The 21,548-nt window shown below is 40.4% G+C and overlaps 1 protein-coding gene across 2 annotated transcripts in view; it reads right to left on the bottom strand.

Moving 5' to 3' along the window:
- The window catches only part of Tek (TEK receptor tyrosine kinase), a 119,988-nt gene that overhangs the window by 45,710 nt on the left and 52,730 nt on the right, over window positions 1-21,548 (bottom strand). For both annotated transcript variants that reach the window (XM_059254534.1, XM_059254535.1), the window contains exons 4-8: window positions 21,352-21,504; window positions 17,174-17,305; window positions 16,593-16,733; window positions 11,913-12,041; window positions 8,889-9,040 (exon numbers count right to left, since the gene is read on the bottom strand). In XM_059254534.1, the coding sequence (XP_059110517.1) occupies window positions 8,889-9,040; window positions 11,913-12,041; window positions 16,593-16,733; window positions 17,174-17,305; window positions 21,352-21,504 (707 nt within the window). The remainder of the gene's footprint in view (window positions 1-8,888; window positions 9,041-11,912; window positions 12,042-16,592; window positions 16,734-17,173; window positions 17,306-21,351; window positions 21,505-21,548) is intronic.

Here is a 21,548-nt window from a genome sequence, read left to right as displayed (position 1 = left end):
CCCTGCATGGCAGCATTGATGTCTATAGAACAGCCTAAGCTACTTCTCTCCCAGCCAAGGCATCACAACATAGACTATGTGCTGAGAAGAAAAAAAGAGAGAGGTAGGTGCCAAGTGATGATACAAAATAATGGGGCCTCCGCAGTGAGGCCCAGAACCATGGAGAATCCTTCGGTTATCCAGGCCCAGAAGGACAAACTCCATATGTTCTCTCTCATATGTGAGTCTTACCTTCAACTCTCGAATTCTTTTTGCTTTACATGGAGAACTGACGGAAGCCAGGAAACTAAGAAGAGGAGGGAGGTAGCAGAACCCAGTAAAAAGAAAGGAGAGAGAGGAAGTACTGAATGGTAAGATTTGAGCAGGAAGGGAGGTGGGAAGATTAGAGAAACGAGGCTTCAGGGTGAGAAAAGGTTAACAGGGAATAAAGGGAGCATAAAAAAGCCGTATAGGAGATGTTGTTTGATTGTAACACACATGAAAAAAGTTCAAAACACAATTGAAAGAAGTTGCCCTGCATGACTGGACATTGCTGCCCCTGGAAACAGTAGAGTATTCACAGAGACCCCAGTCCCAAGTATGAAACACCTCCACAGAAGTGGGCCTGGGGGGCACCAGAAACTTCCAAACAACATAGCTCCTGTCAGTCCTCTTGGCTGCCTATCAGAACTAGAGGGATCAGGTCACAGTACAGAAGACATCACATAGCTTGGTTCTAAGATACGGAGTGAACAGGCTAACACTGAGCTGGAAACTTCCACCATGCTGACTAGCATTCATACCACTGGAGGCTGCTGAGCAGGCTGCTGGGGGAACGGGGTAAGGCATCATTGGTCTTGCCCAGAGGTGAGCCCGATGAAACATGTCCAACCTATCAGCCAAGACATGCACACCTGTACAGATGTGGCTTCTCTGTGATAGTGTTTTCCCTGCCTATTTCTTTTCTTATATTTATAAACAATGTTAAGTTGATTAACATTTGAAAACAGATGCTTATACAAAAATATTGTGAAGCCTCATTTTAACCACAAAGCAAAACACTATAATAGATAAACCAAAAATAATAAGGAACCATAACATGCCACTAAAGAAACCACTTAGCTACAAAAAGAAAATAGACAGCAAGAGAGAAAGAGGGAGATCTACAGCAAAGCTGGAAAACAAGTAACAAAACAGTCATTGGGGCTGCTCTGTGGTTAGCACATCTGGAGAAGATGGCCAAGTGGGAGCATCATCATTGAAACTTAGGGAAAGAAAACAGTGTAAAGAGTATGCAGTTAGCCCTCAGTCTGCAAGAGGTGAGGTTTGCTGGTGAACTTCCTAAAGCCAGGGGGCATCCCTGCAGGAAAGTAAAGCATCAGAGTCCAGCTAGAAACCCTGTCTACTGCCCAGAAGAGAGCAGCATAAGCTGCTTCTCACACACTGATCTGCAGGACCAGAGGAGACCTGCAGGGGGCTGGAAGAACTAGCGGGAAGGGACCTACAACCTCCTTGCCATTCCCCTTGCTCCTCCTACTCACAGTACTGCCTGGAACCTGCTGGAGCCAGAAGAGTCTGAGAACTTCATCGTTCAACATGGGGCAGCTATGCCAACAATTCACTCTAGATATATTCTTTTTATTTTGTATTTTCCATTATTTAGTTTCCACTTCCATGCGTCACATAATGGTTCTGCTTCTGTTTGTATATTGCTCCTTTAGGTTTCAGGACTGTTTTTGTTTCTCCACACAGTAGACTCCATGACATTCTTCATTATTCTCTTCAGTAACACCTCATGAGCCACGCCCCCTTCTTCCTATGATTTTTTTCCCTCTTTCTCTAATCCTATCCTCTATTCTTTTTTAAAAATTTATTTTATGTACATTGGTGTGAAAGTGTCAGATCCACTGAAACTAGAGTTACAGACAGTTGTGAGCTGCCATGTGGGTGATAAGAATTGAACCTGGGTCCTCTGGAAAAGCATTCAGTGCTCTTAACCACTGAGCCATCTCTCCAGCCCCTCCTCTATTCTTTTTACGTCTTAATTACAACTTTCCATAGCTTTAACAAGCTCTGAACAATGTAGGTCCTGACAATATCTAACTTTCCCCTCCTAGCTGCTTTATCAACTTGATTTTTTCTTTTCAAAGTCGATCTAGCTGACTTCTCCTTATCTTTAACAACCATCCTACTTCTAATATTATTAACTAAAATTCAAATATACTTATGTTATCCTTGATTGTTTATCCTCCAATAGTTATTGAAGCAAAAAGGGGCAGCTATTGTGAACTGACTAATGAAACATTTGCATAGTGGAAATATCCAGGAGCTGTGGCTGTTTTCACAGTTAATAACCTACTGAGGGGACAGTCTAGAGTTTAAACCAGACACTCCAAAGAGCTATTTCCTACACCTCAATTCTATGAAATCCAAGTACCACTTGAACATTGCAAATATTTAAACTGAAAAAACACAACTGCTCTAAAAATAAGCCAAGCAACAAAATAAGACAGATATGTAAATCATAACATAGTAACATAAGAAATACGAAAATTAAGACAATGTAACTTCTACAAAAAACATCACTAACTTTCCAATAATGGCCATCAAGTGAGGGTGAGCTATGCAATCCCAAATAGAGAACTCAAAATAATGATTATAAGTATGTTCAAAGTCACAAACCAACAGTTCTTGAAACAGTTCATTGAATGAATTGTTAATGACTGGTATGAAAGAGAAATTCAAACAAGGAGATGGAAAAATGGTGTGAAATGCTAAAAATAAAGTCATAGTCAAATAAAAAAAAACTCTGTGGAAAGTCTCAGAAAAGTCCTGGAACCAGGAGTGGACAGAATATCTAAAATTGAAGGAAGAGGAACTGGAATAATCAAACAAGGACAAAGATAAATTAGTGAGAAGGTAAAACCAGTAATTCCAAGGCACTCTGAAAAGGCCAACTCTGTGGGTTGTAGGCACAGAACAAGAATCTCATTCTAAAGGCATAGAAAACATTTTCAAAAGAATTATAGCAGAATAATTCCCAAAACTAGAAAAAGAGATGGCAATTCAGATACAGAAGTCATTTAGGCACCACACAAACAGACCATAAAAGAACCTTCTTGTTTTATTATAATTAAGAACACTAAATACTCAGGACAAAGGAAGATCATTGAAGCAGTGAGAGAGAAATATGATGTCTCATATAAAAACAGGTCCATTAGAATAACAACAGATACACTACTGAAACTTTCAAAGCCCAGAGAGCTTGAAATATTTCAAGTCCTAAAAGACAAAAACTACCAAGAAAAAAAAAAAAAAACTATACTCAGCAAAGCTATCTGTCATCAAAGAAAATTTAAAACTTTCAACAATAAGAAATAGACTAAGGGAATTTATGACCACTAAGCCAATTTTACAGAAAATACTTAAAAAAATGCACATCGTCACAAAAGACAAACACTAAACACTACCTTAATGACACACCTTAAAGTTCTGGAAAAACAAGAGCAAACCAGACCCTAAGTGAGTAGATGTTAAGAAATCATTAAGATCAGGGCAGAAGTTAATGAATAGAAACAAAGAACAACAACAAAAAAAAAAATATAGAGAATAAAGAAAAAAACACCAAGAAATGGTTCTTTAAAAATATAAACAAAATAGATGTTCAAATTAACTAAGAGGATCCAAATTAATAAAATCAGAGACAAAAAGCAAAACATTACAATAGATACTAAATAAGTGAAGAAAACCATTAGATCTTACTTTAAAATACATATTCTGCTGTGGTGGTTTGAATAAGAATGGACCCCATAGGCTCTTATATTTAAATGCTTAGTCGTCAGGGAGTGGCACTACTTGAAAGGAATTAAGATGTGTGGCCTTGTTGGGTAGGTAGTATGGCTTTGTTGGAAGAAATGTACCACTGGGGGTGGGTTTTGAGGTTCTTAAGGGCCCAAGCCAAGTGCAGAGCCTCTCTCTTCTTGCTCCTATGAACCCAGATGGGGTGCAGAACTCTCAGCACCATGTCTGCCTGTATGCCTCCATGGTTCCTATCATGACAACAACGGACTAAACCTCTGAAACTGTAAGCAAGCCCCAGTTAAATGTTTTCCTTTATAAGAGTTGCTATGATCATGCTGTCTCTGCATAGCATAGAACACTGACTAAGACATCCACTAACTTAGAAAATCTAAAAGACATATATGAATGTTTAGATGCATATGATCTATGAAAATTAAACCACAATGAGATAGTTTAAACAGATCTATAACAAGCAGTTCTACTATAGTAGTAATCAAAACTCTCCCACCTAAGAAAGTCCAAACCTAGATGGATTCACCAACCTTCAAAGAATAACAAACATCAGTGTTTTTCAAACAGTCCCATAAAAAATACAAGGGAGGAATATTACTCTTTGGCCAATCTAGAATTACTTGGATACCTAAACCATACAACGACACAACAAAGTAAGAAAATTATACATCGTGAGCATTCAAGAACAGTAACCATGAAGTCATCTCTCTAGATGCAGAAAAAAAACTTTGACAAAATCCAATATCCCTTATTTTAAAAGTCCTGAAGAAATTCAGAATAGAAGAAATATATACCAAAATAAAAAAGTTATACATAACAAATCTATAGTTGGTATTATATTAAGTAGGGAAATCATTTCTGTTAGAATTAGGGGCAAGACTAGAGTATCCCATTACTTCTCTTGTTATTCAATATAGAACTAGAAGCCTTAGCTATGGGTGAAAGGCTGTTATAATGAAAGCAGTCAAATATTGGTGAAATATGTGGAAGGACAGCTGTGTTCATGATTAAGAAGAACAAATACTGTTAAAAGGTTCATACTATGCAAAGCAAACAGTGCAGTCTTCATAGAAATACCAGTGAAATTCTTAACAGAGAAAAAAACACAAACAGCAAAACCCCCAAATTTATATTTGAAAAATCAACAAAATAACAAGACAGCAAATGGAATGTAGAGATGGTTCAGAGATTAAGAGCATTTATTGCTTCTTCAAATGGCAAGGGTTCAGTACACAGCACTCACATAGCAGCTCACAACCACTTATAACTCCAGTCCCAAGGGATCTGATGCCCTCTTTGGCCTCACTGAGCTCCTGTGTTGCAGGATATTCAATCATACTGTGAAACCCAAATTTGTGTTTGTGTTAATTAAATAAAATCAACCTTGGATCAAGAGGCCAAGTTAGCAACTAGTTGACAGAAAGTAATCATAGAGAGCCACAGAGTGTCTGGAAGATGATAGATGCACAGGAAGTAGTAGGAAGGACTTTGAGTGGTGTGGGGTTTTTTGTTTTGATTTGTTTTGTTTGTTTTTGGTCTGGCAGAGCGGAAAGATAGTCTCTTTCATAGATGGCAAAGAGAGGTCAGCTAGTTGCTATTCAACCTCTCTGAGCTGTCAGGTTTTCACCCTTGTGTCTGATTTCCAAGTCTTCTTGGTAAATAGAATGATAGAGATCTATTAAAAGCTACATTTGCTGTGAGTGACAGAGCTGGTGCCTGTGGGAACAGAATTCCCACCAGGTCACAACCTGAGCAGCTGGGCCCCTGCCAGAGAAGCAGGCCAGTAACTTCGGAGACACAATTATTGGCTGAAACAGCAGTAGATTAAAATGCAGCCTCTATGACAATGAGAAAAACAATACTCTTGTACCCATATAGTGCACATATACCCATATACTCACACAGGTTCACACATTTATTAATCAATTAATTGACAGCAAAGAAAAACTGAGCAAAAACAAAACACAGGAGTCCTTACAATTTCTATCTATACTGCAAAACTATAGTGATTAAAACAGCACATCATTGACATGAAATAAGAAGCATAGACCAATCAAATAGAATAGAGCGCTGAGAAGCAGACCCCAGGTATACAGCAAACTAATCTGTACAAAGTGCTAAAAATATACATTGGAACAAGGAGAGTCTTTTCAGTAAGTGACACTAGGGAAATGGCATGTTCACAGTCTATAGGACTGGACCACAACCTCACCACATCCCAAATGGAACTATGGGGAAACACTCAGGACATTAGCATGGACAAGGAATTTTTAGATTAGGACTATCCACAATTAAGGTGTGTCTTCTCACATCAAACAAATGATAGCTCGTGATGGTGAGGATATGGAATAAGGGGAACACTCATCCATTGCTGGTGGAGTTACAGCTACAAGTCACTATGGAAATCAGTGTGGTGGTTCCTCAAGAAGCTGGGAATAAGCCGGGCGGTGGTGGCGGCGCACACCTTTAATCCCAGCACTTGGGAGGCAGAGCCAGGCGGATCTCTGTGAGTTCAAGGCCAGCCTGTGCTACCAAGTGAGTTCCGGGAAAGGCGCAAAGCTACACAGAGAAACCCTGTCTCGAAAAACCAAAAAAAAAAAAAAAGAAGAAGAAGAAGAAGAAGCTGGGAATAGAGCTACTTCAAGATCTTGGGCATATATCCAAAGGATGATCCATTTTACCACAGAGATACTTGCTCATCCATGTTTATTGCTGCTCTATTCACAATAGACATAAACTGGAAATATCATAAATGTCCTTCAACAGAATATATAAATAAAATGTGGGATATTTACACAATGAATATTACTTAGCTGGTAAAAAAAAAATGAAATTCACAGGTAAATGGATGGAGCTAAAAAAAATCATCCTGAATGAGATAACCCAGACCCAAAAAGGCAAATGGGATACGTATTCTCTTACATGTGAATGTTAGATATTAAATCTTCTATAAGGAGGCTATAATCCATATAACCACAGATGTTGGGTATAGAGTAAGGGACTAGAGGGGAGGGAAGAAACTCCTAAAGTAGAAGAAATAGCATATCTAGTTATGGAGAAATGGGTAGGAGATTGGATTGGAAGATCAAATCGAGAGGGAGAGGTAAGAGCCATCTTAGGGATCATATGGAAACCTACTGCAGTAGAAGATTGCTAAAATATATACATATACATATATACATATGAAAAAACTTTGAATGGAATCACCAAATAGTAGGGGAGACAAAGGACCAACTAGATATCTCTTATCACCAAATGAAACCTGCAGTACCAGGATTAGGCTATATCTAATCAAGTTGTTGTTCAAAGAAGTCTCATGGAAACTTCCCAAATAACCCAGGCTATTGCCATGACTATTTGTTGCTCTCCATGAACTAATGGTAAGGTCCTATTGATGAAGACAACACCTACATTACTCACCAAACACTGAAAAGTCCAGCTGGTGCCTACCTAGAGTCTTCACCCCTATTGATGAGTGTTCATGGATTTAAGGCCCACTCCATGAGATGAAACCCACAGTGAACACTGCTCAGATGGCCATGAACCTAAGACTAGATAGGCTTGAGATGGATGTCCATCCACAGAGAGACAGTGATAGAGAGAGAGGAGACAGTGAGAGAGAGAAGAGATGGTGGGTGTGGGTAGGGTGAGGGGGACTAGATAAACCTAGGGGAAAACCAAATACCACTGTTCTGCCAGCAATAAAATGACTCCTAACAACATTCTGTTACACTCATAAATCAGTGTCTCACTCAGCCAACATCAGATCCTCCCATAGCAGATGAGAACAAATACAGAGACTCACAACTGGACAATACGCAGAGAGTGAGAGATATTGGAACACTAAGTTCTAAATGCAATGTCTTCATCAAAACCCTCCACTCAGGGCCCAGGAAGCTATGTGGAAGAGGAGGCAAAAAGATTGTAAGATCCAGTGGGGACGGAAGACACCAAAGAAACAATGTCTTCCAGACACAACAGGACCAATGCACATGTGAACTGACAGACACTGTAGCAGCATGTACATGTCCAAGACAGATGGGGTCTCAGTGCTGAGATGGGAAGTGGACACAGTCTTCCATTCCTAAACCAGAAGCTATCACCATTTGACAATCACTTTCAAAGGAAAAATTTGTTTTCTCTGATGGAGTCTTACTGGATATACAAACCACACTTAAGGGAGGCTCCATGACCAACAATAGAAGGCCAAGACAAACTGAACTCAGCGGTGCTTTTTGGAAAAATTTTGCTCATAATGAATTTTTTTGTTTTTTGTTTTTAACCTAACTTGTCTTTTGTTTGTCTATTATGGTTTCTGATTTTGTGTTTTTATGGGTTTTTGTTGGTTGCATGTGTGTGTCTATGAGTGGGTATGTGTTTCTCATGTTTTTTCTTTATTTTCTCCCTCTATTTGTTTTGTTTTATTCTGGTTTATTTGTTTATTGGCCTGTTTGTTTTCTAAAGAGAGAGAGAAAGAAGGCATGGAGTTGGATGTGTGGTGAGATGGAGAGGATCTGGAAGGAGATAAGGGAAGGGAAACCATGATCAGAATATTCTGTATGAAAAAATTATTTTCACTTAAAAAATTCCTCATGTCTGAGATGGGCATAGAGTATTGGTAGAGACCTTCCCTAGGCTCATGCCTTAATACTATAACAAAAATCTGTGTCATGGTAGCACAGGAATGTTACTGATTCATGGGTTTCACTATCCCTATGTGGCCACCTTGCTCTTCCTGATACAGGATTTAGAAACATGGAGATAATGTGAGGGCAGGGCCTTGCGCAGCCTGACCTGAACACAGTTCACCACACACAGTTGGACAATTTTGCAGGATGGGGACTATCCTTGGCACTTAGATCCAACAACCCCAGTGTGATGGCAAACTCCCAGTCTGGCACTGCAGGACCGCCCATACAGAGGAAGTTAGAGCGAGTGAGTCAGTTCTACACCCCCAGGAGCATGGCACTTTATCAAGCTGCCAACACACCAGCCAGGGAAGGGTTAAGGCCCGGAGTGAAATCCAGCTTTCAAAGACAGATCACCACGTTGAAACCATCTGGTGCTAAGCAGGCATACTGAAGCACAGCTCTTACTTGGAGCACTGTCCCATCCGGCTTCACCAGGGTCATTTCTTCACCGGTAGGGAGTGGCCAGCCAGAGGCTTTGCAGATGGGGTTAAATTTTCCACTGTTTACTTCTATGTGATCTGGCAAATCCTCTATCTGTGGAGTCATCCTCGGCCTGCCTAAATTAAAAAATATATATATATATATATATATATTAGAACCATGCAGTCCAATCTTCAACATAACAGCAATAGCTGCTCTAAGGACACTCACTGTAGATGAGTTCATCCCGACAAGATTTACAGTCACTTGGGAGATGGCTCTATGAGCCTGTCTGCAGGAGATCATCTTGAATAGGCTGAGGCAGGAAGATACACTAACTCTGAGTGGTACAGTCCCTGCTGAGGATCCTGAACTGGGGGAAACAAGCCGATCACTATCATTCATTGTTCCTTGTGTCTTGACTCTGAGTTCGATGTCACCCACCCACCCCCCTTCAGCTCCTGCTGCCTTGGCCACCATGTTGGGGACGTACCTTGAACTTTGAGACAACATAAAACCTTTTTTCTCTTAAATTGCTTTTGTCCGAATATTTTATCATAGCAATGGGGGAAAAAACGAAGACCTACTCTATTCGAGAGCTTTACAACTATTTTGTTTTATCATTGCATAGTGAACTTGAGGGCACATTTGTCATCTCCACTTTATAGAAGAAGGAACTCGACCTCAAAACCTAGGCTCAAGCTCAGGTCTTCCTGAAGCCAAAATACAGTCTTTTTCCATGGTGCTATGCTCCCTCAATGGACTTGGAAAGACAGGAAGAGTCTCAATATTAAAATGGTCATTGTAGCCACATACTCCCCCAGACCTAGCTTTCAGTCCCCACCTTGCTTTTTAAAGTATACCATTACAAAGTAAATAAATAAATAAATACATAAATAAACAAACAGTTTCTTGGCTCAAGAGAGGGCCTCATAATGGTGCTGGTCAACAACATGATCCTCAGTGTGGAAGTATGAGGGCTCTTTTACTGTTTGGGAAGCATGTAAGTGACATGTAAATAATAAGAACAGAGTAATTTAAATTATACACAATCACAAAAGCGACATGAGATAAACTCCCCCAAAGTAATCTCTGGCCAGTCAAATAAAAAACAGTGCTGCCAATATTGAATGAGGAAAACAGTTCCCTGGTATTGACAAAAGAAATGGTACCAGGACCCCATGTGTCTACTACCTGCACCGTGGAAAATTAATTAACTTTTAATTAAAGTATAGGGTCTTTGACAGAAAAAAAAAAAAAACTCTAATTATCTTAATTAAATACAGAAGCGGATAATATTATTGGATTCTGTTTTAAGTGTGTCCCCCAAAGTTATGTGTCATGGTAATTTGACCTCTAGCGAGGTGATGTTATTTAAAAGGTAGTAAAAGCTTTCATAGGTGAGACCTCTATGCAAGGCGACCAGGTCACTGGGGTCATTCTCTCAGGCAGGAGCACAGCTAGTTCACTCAAAAGTAGATTAGCATAACAGGAGTAACCTGGGTCCTGGAATCCCTCTGGCTTTCTGTTACGTCATGTGACTTCACTTGCAGGTAATCTTACTTTCTTGGGTATTTTGCCACAAGGACAAAAAGCCAAGTCAGCTAGCTGCCTTATTCTGAGCAAAGATTGAATTAAAAAATGTATCTCTTTCTAAATCACACTTACACTAGTAAAATGTGTTACATGCTTTTTATTTCTAGTGTTTTTATGTGTGTGAGTGTTTTGACCGCACATATGTCTGTGTCTGTGGAGGCCAAAAGAGGACATTGGGTCCCTTGGAGCTCAAGTGACAGATTGTTGTGAGCAACCATGAGGATGCTGGGGACTGAACTTGGGTCTTCTAGAAGAGCGGCCAGTGTTCTTATCTGCTGAACCATTTCTCCAGCCCCTCATCTCTAATTTTTTACAAGCCATAAAAGCATGTTTCTTCAACTATTACACAATTACATTTGGGCATGAATTAGCAAACTTTTCCTGTAAAGAGAACAAACATTTTCAGTTGTATAAGCTATGTTCTCGACGGTAACTCAAGACTTGGCAAAGAGCACAGAAGCATCCACAATCTGCACCTTATCAATGAACGGCTATAGCTCCACTTAGGTGAAATTTACATATGGTAGGCAGGGAAAGGAAAGGAAATGCTCATGCACACAGCATGGGTACACCTCAAAAAAGCCTTGGTAAGTGAGTGAAGCATTTCCTTCATCCTCCTTTCCACGTATTCTTTGTCCAATTCCCCCCAAAGTAATTGTTTCCCTGTTATTCAGATCCACGACTAGTCTGGTCCTCCAGAAGGGGATCAGAACAGTCAGTTGAAGATCTCAGCAAGCATTTGGTTTATTCAGAGTAGAAAGAAACAAAGGTAGTCTGAGGATCCTGTGTTGGTTTGAATGAGAATGAAGCCCATGGGCTTAGGAATTTAAATATTTAGTCCCCAGTTGGTGGAACTATTTGAGAAGGATTCAGCAATATGGCCTTGTTGGAGGAGATGGGTCACTGGGGATGGTTTTGAAGTTTTAAAAGCCTCTGGGCCATCTTCAGTGTGTATTCTGCTTCCTACTTGTTCTCTCCCTTTCTCTCTGTCTGCCTCTCTCCCCATGTGTGAGTGTGTGTGTGTGTGTGTGTGTGTGTGTGTGTGTGTGTCTCCTGCTTATGGATCAAGATGTGAGCTCTCCACCACTACTCCAACTATCTCCAGCCATGCCTTCACTCTGACATCAGAGACTCTAACCCTCGGGAACCATAAGCTAAGTTAAACTCCTTTTTTAAGTTGTGGGGTCATGGTGTCTTACCACAGCAATAGAAAAGAAACTAATACGAATCCTTAGGAAGAAATTGAATGTTGTTTCTTGTTGTTGTTGTTGTTGTTGTTGTTGTTGTGTGTGTGTGTGTGTGTGTGTAAGAAATAGTTAGAGGATGTTAGGATGCCAGGGCAAGAATTACACCGGCAAGGCTCTCCTCAGACCTGCTGAACGTGACCCTGACCACAGTGTTACCTTGCTTTACCTTCTTTCTCACACTGTAGCCCTTGCCATCCTTGAGAGCAGAGGCAGCCCTGGAACCGGTCACACCTCTCAGCATTGCTGCACCGGCACCTGAGCTTACAGTCTGGTCCATAGTAACCAGGTGGGCATGCTGGGAACAAAGACGTCATAGAGCAATGTTAGTAGAGAGGAAGAAAGGAAACTAAGCCTCTCAACGGCTAGTTTTGAAGTCCTTCCACACTATCAAATTTGCTGATTTATATACAGTAGTGTGTCATTCGTGAGCTTTACTGAGATTTAAAGGCTAAGCAATTTTGCTTCTGGAGAATTCAGTAATTTTCTACCAGGACACACTTCTAAATACAATATTCAGAAGATGATTACATGAAATCACCAGAGAAGGTATGTGGGGCAGAGGAAACCAGGGGACTTCTAAAGGAGAATTGAAATTTAGAAGATAGGAATGGTGTATTTCTCATTTTTCAGCCTTTTGCTTAAGTGTTGGGAACAATTGACACCATGTAAGAGGATAAAACACACACACACACACACACACACACACACACACACACACACACACACCTGTTGTTTCATTGGCTTGACAAATTGGAGGAGAGAGTTAGAGAAATCAGTAGCTGAAGAGAGAAGGGAAATTGGAAATAGTGAGTTGGAAAGAAAACTCAGATCTTTAGCTAACCCTTGAAGCACGCATGCTCAGCATACTGAGAGAAGCCCAGGTAAAGATGAAAGAACTGAATAGAGTTTGACCTGATGACTAAGAGTCACAGCCTATAGCTTGAGTCCTACCAAGTTAGTTGCCTAGTAAAATAACAAAGTGAGCATACCCAGTAAGGGACATATCATGCTCCAGAATCTCTGCAATGTAATATTAGGTGCTCATGGTAACATTTCAAATTACTCAACATAAGAAGCAATAGAGAACTGTGCTCAATTTTTTAAAAAAGAAAGAAAAACTCAATAGCAACTAACTGTAAGGAACTAATATTAGAAGGAGAAGACACGATTTTCAAATCAAGTATAAATAATTATGTTCAGTGAGGTCAAAGATAGTACATCCACAGCAATGAGAAATTTCAGCAAATAAATATAAAAATACCCCACCCCCCAAAAAAATCTACAATGTAAAACCACAGTGATTAATAATCTTAACTGTCAACTTGATGAGATCTAGAACACCTGAGAAATGAGCCACTCTGGGCATGCCTGTGAGGGAATGTATTGATAAGGTTAACTGAAGGACAAAGACCTGCCAGTTGGGGCTGGCCCCATCCTAGGAGCTAGGATCCAGGGATACATAAAAAGGAGCCAGTGAGCTGAGCAAAGGCATCATAACTGTCTGCTTTCTGACTGTGGATGCCATGTGACCTGGTGCTTCGAGCTCCTGCTAACTTGATGGCCCCACCATATGGAGTATACTCTTGAATTATAACCCAGAACAAACCCTTTACTCTTCAGTTGCTTTTCTTAGGGTATTTTTTTTCTAAACAGCAATAGAAAAGCAACTAAGACAATTCCTGTATCTAAAATAGAAGAAATTCTGTGTGAACTCAGAAACAGAGTGGAGACGGAAAAAGAAAACATCAAGTCTGAAGCTATACCCACAGACATTCAGCCTGAAAAAAAGGAAAAAAGGGATGGAAGCAATGATCAGGGCCCTCGTGATGGGTGATGTCGCTTTGTATGCTGTGAATGTGTTGCTCTGGTTGGCTGATAAATAAAATGCTGATTGGCCAGTAGCCAGGCAAGAAGTATAGGTGGGATAAGCAAACAAGGAGAATTCTGGGAAGAAGAAGGTTGAGTCAGGAGTCACCAGCCAGACACAGAGGAAGCAAGATGACAAGGCAAAACTGAGAAAAGGTACCAAGCCACATGGCTAAACATAAATAAAAATTATGGGTTAATTTAAGTATAAGAGCGAGTCAGTAATAAGTCTGAGCTAATGATCAAACAGTTATAATTAATATTAAGCCTTTGTGTGATTATTTTATAAAAGGCTGTGGGACTGTGTGTGAGAGATTTGTCCCGACTACAGGCCAGGCAGGACACAGAAAAACTTCCGACTACACCCTCAGAACAATATTGTAAGGTGAAACACCTTAGTGTAGAAAGAATACCATAGAAAAGATACTGCAGAAACTGCTTTAGGACTGGTTTCAGCGGTTCTCAGCCTTCCTAATGCTGCTACCCTTTAATACCCTCATGCTGTGGTGTCTCCCAACCATAAAATTATTTCATTGCTACTTCATAACTGTAACTTTGCTACTGTTATGAATCATATTGTAAACATGTGATATACAGGATATCTGATATGTGACCTCCAAAGGGGTCATGACCCACAGATTGAGAATCACTGAGTGAGCTGTCTCAGCAGGCAAAGGCACTTGTTGCTGAGACTGACAACCTGAATTCAACCCCTGGGGCCCACATGGTGGAAAGAGAGAAGTGACTCTTGGAAGTCATCCTCTGATGTCCACATGTAGGCATGCCCACATTCACACACACATACACAAAAGCAATAACTTTTTTAAAAACAGAAATAGGGCTTTAGATTTCTGCCAATCTGTTGACATTTGCACATCTGATAGTTCAGGAAACACCAAGCAGGGCAAATATAAAGAAAAATATCTGTTAAACTACTAAAAACTACAAATAAGAGAATTTATGACAATATTAGCTTTCTTTCCTTGTCCCTTATTTTCTCCTAAAGACAGAGTATTACTGCCAGTGAATGCACTTCTGAACTTTGCAAAGCTCCTTCAAGGGGAGCAGGAACTGTACCTTTCCTGTAAGGACTACTGAACTTCTGAACTTCCTTGGACAACACTCTGTGGTGATACTTTATTTGTGCTGAAATGTGATACTTTATTTGTATGTTAATAAATAAAGTTGCCTGGAGATCAGAGGTCAAATAGCCATAAACAGAAGTCAGGCGGTGGTAGCCCACGCCCTTAATCTGATCACATGGCAGGCAGAGTCTCTGTGTGGTCAAGGCCGTAGCCAAGCATGGTGACACGAGCCTTTAATCCCAGTACCAACCATAGACACCTGGAGGCCTGTATAGACAGGCAGTGATGAGGAAGTCATGTGGCTGGGCTTAGAACCAATGATAAGGCAGAACAGGAAGGCAATAAAAACACAAGTTACACAGGAAGAAGCTCTCTCTGTGGAAGCTACTGCTGTTGGTAAGCTAAGGCTAGTCATGGCTATTGCTCTGATTTCTTTGGCTATTACCTCTGTATTTGGCTCTGTGTTTCTATTTAATAAGACTAGAAATTCGTCTACAACACTCTAACAATGTTAGACAATGAGTGACTTCTATTGATGAGCTGTTCTTATTTTGGTCAACTGTAGAATTACTTTCACTTGAAAACTAATTTAAAAACAATATTGTCCCTTGGATTGTTTTTTTTTTTTTTTTTTCTGGTGGATAGTTTTAACTTGACAACATGTTGAAGGAACCAAGAGGCAGCTTGCATTTTCAGCTCAATCGGTATAATTTCTATTAAAGTTCCAATGGAATATTTTCACTGGAACAAAAGAACCTGGGTTGACACTTCTTAGATGATGTATAGTTAGCCAATATGTACATGAAAACATGTTTGATAACACTGGTGGTCAGGCAAAGGGGAGAGATGCAGCCTGACATGCACATAGCCCTGATGTCATCACTGGCAACCCATAGTCAGACAACTTTAAGGAAACACGAATTAAAAACTCAATGAGACATCATCTTGCATCTGTTAAAATGGCTATTATTGATATGACAAAAGATAGCAAATGCGGGTGGGTATAAAGAACAGAACACTTACACACTGTTCACGGGCATATAACTATAAAAAAAATAATGTAGAAGTTCCCTAAAAACACAAGCAAATGCACGTTATTTAAGTTGAATAAACCAGACAGAGAAGGACAGATATTTTACACTCTCTCTTATAGATGGAATCTAAAGAAACAGAAGCATGGGACAGTGGTTTATAGGGATTAGTGGGAAAATTGTGAGATGTTAGTCAAGGGTACAAAGTTACAGTTGTGCTGTTTAAGTACCTTCTTAGAGGTGTAGTGTTTTAAGTACAGGCAGGTATACAGCACTGTGTACTTTAAATTTGGTGAGCATAGATCTCAAGGTTTCTCATACACACAAAGAAAAGTCTGAGATAATGGATTTGTTAATGAATTTGGCAGTGGCAATCATTAGTTCTTGAGTAAGGTCCATGAAGTGACAGGAGTTAACTTCATTTTTGAACCTTAAATGTTATCTGGATCTGTCCTAAAGCCTGATTTTTATGGCACAAGACAAATAAAATAAAATCTTCCTTAATCTTTTTATTCAAAGCATGGTTGAAAACCTCACCATAACATAATTGCCTAGAGATGCAATATAAATGCCAATCCTCGGGCCCCAGTCCAGAACCGTGCAAGTTACAATCTGTGTTTTAACAAGATCCCTAGGTGACATGCATGAGAAACACCTACTCATGTCCAGAAACACCCCAGGTCCAGAGTCTCACTGTCCAATCTAATGTCTTATTCTTGAAAATGTCTATGATTTAAATCTCTATATCCAGCCATAAGTAAGTAACAAAGAAATCTGATGCATCCTACTCAGTAATATCAGCTAACTGCGTGGCCTCCATACGCCACCTGGATTTCCTCTGTTCCCAGTCTAAGTGGTGCATACCTTCATTGCACTGCAGCCCCCTCCAGCCTGTGGCACAGGAACACCCATAGGGGTCTGGGAGACAGAACACGTAAGACTTGCATCCCTCTGGTCCACTACACCTTTCTTTACACGTCCTGCCAAATGTGTGTGGCTCACAAGCTGTGGGAGGAAGAGACACAAAGACTGATTCAGAAAGCAAATTGCAACCCCTTAAAATGCTAAACTCTTCTTTTAAAGTTTCTCCTAGAGAGGGAAATTCTAATCTGGGTGCTGGCAGCAGCAGGGACAAGCCTGCCACCATGATCCACTTTCCAGAAAACAAAACCACCTCACAAAGAGGGGCTCAGGGCCACCACTCAGTTTCACAGGTTATGAACCTTCACTTTGACTGCAGTACCACAGATTGGTGTTTTGTTATAACTTTCCAGTGGTTTGCAATAAATAATCTTTAGAAAAAGTATCTAGTCCACACAAAGATGGTACCACAGACATAGGAAAAGCCCTTTAGGCCCCTTCTCATCTATGTCCAGATGTAAAACTCCATCCAGTAATGATGGCTCTTTCAAGCTATGGTTTAGTCATCAAGTATATTCACTTACCTTTCTCACACGTCCTCCCCATAAACCCAGGAGGGCAAATGCACTCCCCGGTATCTTCATGGCAGACACCATTGTTCATGCACGTAGTACAGGGACGGTTACAGTCGGGCCCCCACTTCTGAGTTTCACATCCTTTTGTTAAGAAAAACATGGAGATGGAATGTAAAGCATGGAATACTCAACAAACTGTTATTGAACAACTAACACATGACAGTCATTTTAGTGGACAATGGGGAATGAAGAGAAAATATAGTCTCTGGTCTCTGAAAGACAATAGTATAATACGAGGGAAGAGAGTTAAACAGTAAATAATGATAGAAGCAGAGACAAGGAGTACCAAATCCTGCCTTGCCAATAGAAAGGGCATAAAGGAAGGCTTTCCATGGGAACGGGATACAAATCGGATGTGTAGGACCACAAAAGTGGCAAGGAGGATGAGGCTAAAGAATGTGTCCCAGGCAGAGGCACTGTGAGGGAGAAGATTTGGCGTGTTCATGGCACAGTCCAAGACCGAAGCATTTTTAAGACAGATCCATGGCATCTCAACCACCGAGGAACCTGATTAAAACCCAAACCTCAGACCCACAACATTGGAATGAAAAACTCTTGTGCCAGGAAGTTGCAGCCGGCAAGCCTGCACGTTGACTCTACGTGGAGTAGGGGAAGGAGGGTTAAGGCCAAAGAAAAGAAATAGCCAGTTGCATACACTATTTCAGCTGGAAAGTATATAAAAAACAAGTGAAGCAAAATACCAAGACAGGCAAAACTCAGCTCAAGGTGGCAAACGCTTCCTAGATCTTTCCTTGTTACTTCCAATACTTGGTGATTTTTAGGTTGTTAATTAGACTCAAGAATAACTTCAAATAAACAGAAAACTCGGGAGCACTGGTATGGCCCTTTGTGGTTGAAAATTTAGTTTCACTTTTCTTCTGTAGGGAACTAGTATCATTGTCCCCAAGCACTAGTCTCACAGTGCTTGGATACATGCCTGCAGCTGATGTAACCTCCAAACCTCCTTGGCAAGAACTCCTGGCTATCAGTACTTTCTCTAACATAATCAGGAAGACTATCAACACACACCATTGCTTACAGCCTTCCACTTCATAGATAAAATTACACGATGTCTGAAAGCTAACAGTTATGTTCCTTGGCGTACAATAGGAGAAAGAACTCTGCAGAAATGGTGAGAGCCAGGCTACCAGGAACTTACACATGCTAAACATAAGGTCAGATGATGTAAGTGGAACAGGCTCCTCTTGCAGGAAACTGCTTAGTATCTGCCTGTGGATGTAGCCCAGCCTCATCCCCAATTCCAGGAAGGAAGAAATACTACAACTCTAGAGGATAACAGGGGTGATCTCTTAGGATGGAGAAGTTGAGTTTGTTGGTAATCAAATAATATTCACTTATGTGACTTAGCTTTTCTTTTAAGCTTTGTGATTCTGTATTTAAGAAACCATATATCCATGGCACACAAAGGAAAAAAAAAAAACCTATGTTATGAGAAATCTTTTGCCAAGGAGAAAATTTATACTGACATCTGTAAATATTATCAGTGAGGTTTCTACGACAAAATGTTAAAGCATCATCTGCTTTAGTCCACACAGAAGAGATGCCTCGTAGCTATGGGAAATGAAAAAAATGCCTCCAGCTTTCCTCGCTGAACATGAAATGAGTCATATTGGGAAATTGCTGTTAAATAGGGAGATTATAGCCCCACTCGAACTTCCTTTGAGTGGTTCTAGACAGCAGTACCTCTCAAATAGCTTCATTAAATATGCTAACACAGAGGCATCATCATCTACTCCAATGAGAAAACAGTACGGAGATTAAAATGGGATCTTTTGCTTTATGAGAAAAGGCCAGATAAGCTCCAGATTCTAATCTCTATTCATGTTTTGACATTTACAAACAGCTGTGAACTAGACATGGTAGCTCAGGTCTATAAGCCTAGCCCTTGGGAGTCTGAACTAGAAGACTCTCATGAGACCATGCCTCACCAAAAAAGAAAAAAAAGCAAAGATTTAAAACATTTTTCCAGATGACAATGTAATAAATTAAGAAATAAAATTTGGTTCCTATACTTGGTTCCTGGTACCCTGTTTCTAAAACCTTCAAAGCAATGAACACCTTTTGATGCTAATGAGATGCCTTTGTATGCTAATGAGATGACTAATTATGGTGGTGAAGGGGCCCTTAAATAACATTATGATAAGGCTCACCAGAAACACCAAGTCCCACCTGTAAGCTCTAGGAAGGGCTAAGGGTTGAAGGTTGGCTAATGATTTGAACAAAATCGAGAGAGCTTCTGGATTAGAAGTTTCCTGGAGAGTGCATGGAAGTGCTACCTATCCTGTCCCTGCACCTTGCCCTGTGTATCTCTGCCCTGTGGCCATTAATCTGAATCCTCTTTAGTATTCTCTATAATAAACCTGAGTTATTTCCGAGTTCTGGGAGATGATCTAGCAATTCACCAAAACAAAGAAGAGAAGCTTGAGAAACCTTGATTACAGCTATTCAGTCAGAAGCACAGGGCACGATCTGTGGTTTTTCAACTTGCAAGCAAAATAAGGGCAATGATAGGTAACTGAGCCCTTACCTGTGGGATCTGACACTATCTCCAGGAAGAATCGCAACAGAGTTAAACTGTGAGATTCCCAGGTAATATCTTCTGGAGACTTTTTTTGGTGTGGTGGTACCCACTCACTAGTGCCAGAAATCGTGTGTTCAAGTGAGAGTTAAGAGTAGGAAAGCCCTTCTGTTTTTCCCATATTCAAACAGATATATACCAGTCTAATGTCTGGTCCAAGACAACACACCCATTTGTCCCAGATTCTGAGGCCTTGAGTATACTGCATTATATTAGACAAGAACTATCTTAAACAATGAATGTAATTGTTCCTTTACCATCTGGGCTGTCCTGTGTAATGGAGTAAAGGAGGACTTGTTGAAGAAGTAACTGAAAAGCTAGACATCAAAAGCTGAATCCTATAGATCTGCTATCATCCTGTCTTGTGCCTTTAAAGACTGGTTTATCATGAGCACTGCACAAGAAACCAGTTTTGGGAACATGGGCAGATTTCTCTTGAGTGAAGTTCCAATTATCCTGACTATAAAATACCTTACTTTACTTTTTATCTCTTGAGGTGTCTTGGCATGGGACATAAACTAGGTGAACCACACTTTTCATACTTCTTCCATTATATTGTAATGTTGACTTATCTAATTATATACATACCTGCTCTGACTGGGAATTACCCAAGGGATAGTGGTTTATTGTGTTATAATCTGTCTTTAACACCAACACAATGCTTTTCAATACACTTATCAATACTCTTTATTGAATGAATGAATGAATGAATGAATGAACATAATGCAAAGCAAAATAAATTACCCTCATGAATTAAAGACCTCCATCATCAGAGGAATGACAGAGACTTAGACCCAAAGGCCTGAATGATAGCACAGATCACTTGGAATGTCTGAGGGAAATTCAAGGCAAGTCTCTTGCTTTCTATAAATCAATTTCTACATAAAAATTACTGGTGCTGGCTCCTTCTACCTTGATGATTATACTTGATAATTAAATTATAGAGAAGAGGAAAGTTTTCCCTAGTTCTAACTCCTACAACTTTCAAATCTAAAAGCAAAGATCACATTAGAGAGTTAAATGATCTAATATGGGACTTGGAGGAACTAATGTTTACCTAGGAGCCCAGATGACCTAATCCTACTCAGTGAGACCACCCTCCTCACTGCAACTCCCCTTCTAATGAGGATGGTCCTGTGATACCACTATGACTTCTGTTTCCTGGCTCTACTCTTGCATACAGCTCCCTGTTCAGGCTGGTAGACATCTATGTATTTAGGCCAAGCTAATTCTTTCTACCGGGAATATAAAACCCAGAGGTAAAGTATTGTGAACCTTAACTGTAGGAATAGAAAACTCCTAGATGAAAAGCTTAGCCCAACCCCACTATCTGAACCCCACATTTCCCCTAGAGTCTATCTTTTCTGCAACTTGCTTGTCAGCCTCTGTGTCAAATTCCCAAGAGTCCTTGGTCTCCTGCCACCCCATCTCTCCATTTTGCTTATGTAGCACTGTCACTTTCCATAACTCGCAACTATAAATCCTAACAACTACACCCGTACAGAATGGAGGCCTCTCCATCACTTACTCCGGACTATCAGCCTGGTGAAGGCCGAGGTGAACAGGTTTCCTCCTATGTACCTGGCCGAGTACACGCCAGCATCCTGGGGCTGAGCACGAGGCAGGTGCACTTCTAAAACATCAGGTACTTCATGCCGGGGCACTGAATGGATGAAGGAACCTGGCAAGGGAGAGAAGTGGAAGAAAACAGTTTGTGCTCAAAAC

Source organism: Peromyscus eremicus, chromosome 2 (genome assembly GCF_949786415.1).
Source record: "Peromyscus eremicus chromosome 2, PerEre_H2_v1, whole genome shotgun sequence".
Classification (NCBI taxonomy): Eukaryota; Metazoa; Chordata; class Mammalia; order Rodentia; family Cricetidae; genus Peromyscus; species Peromyscus eremicus.
This window is presented reverse-complemented; position numbering and strand designations above follow the sequence as displayed.